Raw genomic sequence first — 6,334 nt, 5'->3', positions numbered from 1 at the left:
TATCCCAACCCTGAATCCTAACCCTAAAATATATGGTCCCCGGATGATATTTCCCCATGACAACTAAAAAAAAGAAGAAAAAAAAAAAAAAAGGAACATTCCTTGATATTTGGTTATATATTTCCCCATGACAACTCAAAGAAAAAAGAAAAGGAACATTCCTTGATTTTTACTCGCGCTTTCGCGAAACTGGTAAATTCTAAAATCAGAGTAGTTCAGTATTGAAGTGCCATTATAATAATGTTGCATTCAATAATATAAGCCTCATAGTGTGTTGCTTATCTTCGAGTTTCGAGTCTCGAGTCAAATTTTCGAGTATCGAGTTTCGAGTTTTATACTTCGAGTTTCGAGTCTTATTTTTCGAGTTTCGAGTCTCATATTTCGAGTTTCGAGTTATATTTTTCGAGTTTCGAGTTAAATTTTTCGAGTTTCGAGTCTTATATTTCGAGTTTCGAGTCTTGTATTTCGAGTTTCGAGTCTCATATTTCGAGTTTCGAGTTAAATTTTTCGAGTTTCGAGTCTAATATTTCGAGTTTCGAGTCTTGTATTTCGAGTTTCGAGTCTTGTATTTCGAGTTTCGAGTCTTATATTTCGAGTTTCGAGTCTCATATTTCGAGTTTTGAGCCTCATATTTCGAGTTTCGAGTCTTATATTTCGAGTTTCGAGTATCGAGAGTCAAATTTCGAGTTTCAAGTTTATAATATCGAGTTTCGAGTCTCAAATTTCGAATATCGAGTGTCAAATTTTCAGGTTTTGACTTTATAATATCGAGTTTCCAGTAATACAAAAACGTATTTAAGCAAACAAAACAAGCAATCACAAAACATATTCACAGACATACATATTAACACACATATTCACAAAAAACGTACATTTTCACGATAATGAAATTCACAACAGACCCTTTCTAATGGACAAATGACATTCAAAACCCACTCATATTATTTCTTGGTCAAAATATTATAAAATGGGTGAGAAATATCTGATTAAATTCTGCCTCCTAGAGAGTTATAATCAAGACTCGAAATTTAGACCCAATTTCGAGTTTCGTCATTTTACAGAAAACGGACCTTTTCTAATGGACAAATGACATTCAACACCCACTCATATTATTTCTTGGTCAAAATATTATAAACATAACCATGCAACCATTTACTAGTATTTCGATGTAATAAATATCAGTATAATTTCGAGTTCAATTGAATGCGTTCATCGTGATTAACAAAATATTTTTATTTATCAAAAATTAACCATGGCATAGTCTATGCACTGCATTGATCGGGTTTACTCGAAAATGTCATTTAATAAAATTAAATATTTCTTATGCGCCTTTGTACGAAGACCCAGATAGGACATGCTTCGTATCTTTGCGATACAAAGCGCAAAGAAAACGTACAAAAACATGAATGGAAAACAACATCAATATCAAAAGTAAAACAAAATACTGCAATCAAGAATTATTCCAACGCACCATTATATAGAATCCCGGACACATCAAGAAACGAGACAAGTTGAATTTTACACTTTTTTGGTGAGCAAGTAAGAAATAAGATAGCACTGCAAACATGGCAAAAATAATGCTGAATGTTAACAACCTATTTACTTTGCTGTCATCTGTTTTAAAATAATGTTACCCCCCAAACCCCCCCCCAAAAAAAAACCAACATCAACAAGCAAAATCAAACAAACAAGGAAGCAAGTAATGTTTGACAGTAATGAAACCCTTCATCATATTCACAGTGTGACAATTTGAGTAAACATAATTCTTGAATTTTCCTTCCCTCTCAATCATTTCCAATACAAGAACTTATACCGTTATCATATACTAAAGGGGCGGAGATGGACCATGGGAGGGTCGGTTATCTAAAAACCAGATACAAATGTGTTGATCAACTTGAACACGCAAGTGATCACTGAAGAGTGGGCAAATCTGTCACAGTTATTGTAACAAGTGTTTCAATCCTTTTGAGTGAGACAAACTTGTTTGGCTTTACTGTTTCGTGCTGTTTTGATTGACTTGGCTGATTTGACGTTGTTGCGGGAAAATATTTAGCAGCTTGTATACGTGTTACTGACATGCAGTGTTTTGTGTATTATAAAATTTGTAAACTGATACATGTTTGAAATAAAGTATAAAGCAATATTTAATAAAATATGAAAAAATATAAATTCTTTTACAGTATAAAGGAATAAGACAGAAGAGAAACAAAAATCAACAACAATAGAAAAAAACAACAACCGAAAATAAACAAAACGTAAACAAACATCCCAACAAATAAATAAACGAACAATCAAAATTGACCCACTAATTATACGGACAGTGCAAACTTACAAGGGAAACTTGTAACACAATTTTGCATCATAACATCAACAAAATAATTACAGTTTATGATTGACTCTTTTAATGTTTTTATTCATTCTTATTTCTTCCTTGAGTAAAATGGGTAAAATACCGTATACCGCTATACCACATATCTAGAAATAGAATAGACATGATTGTATGATATTTTCCCGCAATTTAAATATTATGAATATGCATGTTATTGGATTACAAAATTACAAAAAAAACAAACAAACAAAAACAAACATCAAGTTGTTTACTTAACTTCTGTTTCAAAAAGTTGTAAAAGTGTAAATATATATTAAACCTTAAAAACACCACATTTCCACAATTTTGATTTTACTCTGCTCATTATAATAAAATTGCTCAGTGAAACGGAGTTTGAGTGTTGAATCGATTTAGAGCAATGATCATCCATGATCACGACTTTGTCAATCACCTAATCTTCCAACCCTCATCATTAACCAATTCAAATTCAATTGTTGTGCAATAAATAATGCCAATAACAAAAGACATCTGTCAATCACCTCAGATACGCTGCATGAATCCAGGTGAGGAAACAACGTGATTTAAAATTTCTAGAATAAAAGGAGCGATGACACAGTTGTAATGTCATTTCTAATCAAAACATCAACGCTTGCACATCTCCTACTATAGACTACAACTTGAACTTAGTATCTATAGTATGACAGTGACTATGTTTACAATTGATAAGATCACACAGAAAGATTCAACATCAACCATGCAGAGTAAAACTGGACCACATCAACAGGAAAGCGGACAGCAGTCTTTCGACCATATTTTACCAAATCTTGCATTTTTGCAGAATGGACCAAATCCGTATCATCATGGCTCTCCTCCTCGTAGCGCAGATGATCAAGAGCGTACTTCGCCAATTTCTAGCACTACATCAAACAGCCCACGAACACCAGGTAGCCAAGGGGTTCCATCACCAGACGACAAGCACAAGAAACCACAGCATTCTTATATTGCTTTGATTGCCATGGCCATCTTGAACTCTCAAGAGAAACGTCTGCTTCTCTGTGACATCTACCAGTATATCCAGACAAACTTTCCATTTTACCGCAATAATGATAGAAGTTGGCGTAACAGCATCCGTCATAACTTGTCTCTCAATGAATGTTTCATCAAGTGCGGAAGAAGCGGCGACGGCAGAGGCAACTTTTGGGGAATCCATCCTGCAAATGTGGAAGACTTTGCCCGTGGTGATTACCGCAGACGACGTGCCAGGCGTCGCGTCCGTGCCACACACGATTTATCTCAGTACTTATACCATCCATACAGCTCACCAATTACTGCCGCTTCTTACGGTGCTCCCGTTGCTGGGTTTGTACCCATGACCTGTACCACTCTTCCACCGTACTCTATGCTTCCACCTGGTCCATTCTACTCTCCACCAGTAACTGTTCCGTACACAACTGCTTTTGCCATGCCAAAGGCAACACCATACTCACCACCATCCATGGCGTCAGTTTCTGCAATCAACACGATGTCAGCACCGATTACAAGCTCATCTCTATATGCAAGCCAGGTGCGAAGAAGTCCAGAGATCCAGACAGTTTCACCAGCTTCGTCGCCTTCGCTGAGTCCACCAAGTGCGTTTCAATCATCATGTGAACTTTCAAAGACTCATATTAGACCAGCATCTTCTACGGTAAGCAGCATTCACGCTCCAACCACTATGTATTCTTTGCCATACAACGCTCCATCTGCTAATCTGTCTTACCAGTCTCACTGGGAAAGAGCTCCTTTACATTCTATGTATCCAGCTCATTAAACTTGACTCTTATAGAACACTTTATAATCATGTGAAAAAGGACAGAACATTGCTATAAGCATAATAACTCATAATGTAAAGAAAGTGATAGATCACTTGTATATATTTGTGTTTTAAAAAGTTTATTTCACATCTGACATTCCAGCAAAACATAACATTTTCAACATCATTCGCAAAAGGTTAGAAAATGTTGCCAAAAACGTTTAAATGTCGGGTTATATAAAGGGTATAAAACGTTTTCATAACATTGAAAAACGTTTTATGATAACTTACTGCAAATATTCTATGTTATTTAAGTGTTGACAAAATATTTGCCAAAAAATGTTTGCAAAAATATTTTGCAATAACATTTTGAAAACATTTTAAAAATACTTATGTAGTGTGTTTTCATATACTAAACCTTTATATAACCCGACATTTAATGTTATTAAAACGTTTTTGCCAAAACCAAAAATCCAAAATATAATCTGTTAAAAACGTTTTGTGTTTGCTGGGATGTCTGAACAAAATGTATAGTAATAAGTGTTGTAGACAAGAAAATCAACAATTTATGTTTAGTTTCAAATTATCAAATGTTTATTTTCCTATGTTACGTTAGTTTAGTTAAAACACTGATATTTTTTCTATTTATCTACATTTTATGAAATTTTCACGAAGTGTCAAATTTGACATCTTTGGATTTGTTAAATTTGACCAGAAAATACGAGAATTCTAAATATAGGAATCGCATTGTATTTTTTTCGTCATAATTTGGTGACAATCTCTCAATTTTTTTTTTATAGAAACAGACATCCAAAATTTAGGACTTTAAGTGTTTTTCGTTCTCACCTTGCTGGCAAAAGTTGTGGATATCTTATAGATAGAAAACTTTTGTGTTGATTCACAAGGGAGCTAGACAACAAAATACTATAAATTATAGATTTAAACGAATACATTTACATGTTTAGTTCTAAGTTCCAAACCATATCCATGTACTCACATGTAATTTGTTTTGTAGTTTGGACGTTTAGAAACCTACTTGTTTGGTTCTAATAAGATTCCCCCTTGGAAATATTGAAACACCAAAAGCTGTGAGGATTTACTTGGTTTTGGGAACTTAAACTATACTTATTTGCAAATTGATCCAAATTAGTAAACGTATTCTAGAATATGTATATTTATTACAAACCGTCATATCTTATTATAACTATTTGCTTATAAAAATCGTGTTGCAGAATTTATACTTAGCGCATGATACTTTTTGACCACTTTCATTTGATTTTTTGTTTTGTTTGTTTTGGTTCTTTTACCATTGCAAGACGATGTACGACGTACAAGCGACCAAATCACATTTTGGATGCGTTTTTTGTTATCGTTTGATGAGTGCACGATAATTGATTAAAAAACGCAAAAAAAAAAGTTTTTCTAAAAACCTTTAAAAAAAAGTGATATTAGAAAGTTGTTTTGACACTTGGTAATTAATTAAACCAGTGAATGTATGACAAAAAAGAAACATGTATGGAGTATTGAACAAGTAATAATTATCGCAGACTTATTCTGTATATATGCGCTTTTCTCCAAAGAACAAAATATATTTAGACAAAATTATTATTTAACTATAGCACCTTTTTGTATATTTCGCTCTGTTCAGTTATCATGTATGTTGCAAAAAATACACTAAACATGTTAAAATGACAACAATATTTTCTGATAATTATTATTAACATTCTCATTCGTGCACGGTCTTGAGTGTTATTTATATTATATTACTGTCATTTTATACAAGATTTGAGCTTGAGAAGCTCTATGAATCAAGCTTTTGACATTGTATCCATATCTGATCAGGTCTAATTCAAGCACGGTCTTGGTTGTTATTTATCTTATATTACTGATATTTTGTGTATAATAAGCTTAAGAAGCTTAAAAGAAGCTCTATGAAGCAAGTTGTTAATTTCTTAAAAAGTATATTAACGTTGTGATATAATAAATGTTTTATTACCATAACAAATACACGTGTTCTTTGAATTTGTGTTGCAATTGAGTTTTCATTATTCCTTATTGGTATTAAATCAGAGTGATTACATTCGCAAATATCCCAGCAAACATGAAATGTTTTCGACATCATTCGTAAAAGGTTAGAAAAGGTTGCCAGAAAACGTTTAAATGTCGGGTTATAATTATGAAGGGTATATACAGGTATAAAACGTTTTTATAAT

At 33.1% G+C, this 6,334-nt stretch overlaps 1 protein-coding gene across 1 annotated transcript; it reads left to right on the top strand.

Moving 5' to 3' along the window:
• Window positions 1-2,945: 2,945 nt before the first annotated feature.
• Window positions 2,946-6,081, top strand: LOC140154218 (uncharacterized). The gene has a single exon (XM_072176822.1). The coding sequence runs from the start codon at window positions 3,027-3,029 to the stop codon at window positions 4,137-4,139; it is 1,113 nt and encodes a 370-aa protein (XP_072032923.1). The 5' UTR covers window positions 2,946-3,026; the 3' UTR covers window positions 4,140-6,081.
• The last annotated feature ends 253 nt before the right edge of the window (window positions 6,082-6,334 follow it).

This window comes from Amphiura filiformis, chromosome 6 (genome assembly GCF_039555335.1).
Source record: "Amphiura filiformis chromosome 6, Afil_fr2py, whole genome shotgun sequence".
NCBI classification, from domain to species: Eukaryota; Metazoa; Echinodermata; class Ophiuroidea; order Amphilepidida; family Amphiuridae; genus Amphiura; species Amphiura filiformis.
The sequence above is the reverse complement of the archived record's forward strand: the minus strand, read 5'-3'. Positions and strand labels throughout refer to the sequence as shown.

Coding starts and splice junctions, on each gene's coding strand:
- LOC140154218 (XM_072176822.1), top strand. CDS start 3,027: ATGACAGTGACTATGTTTACAATTGATAAGATCACACAGAAAGATTCA.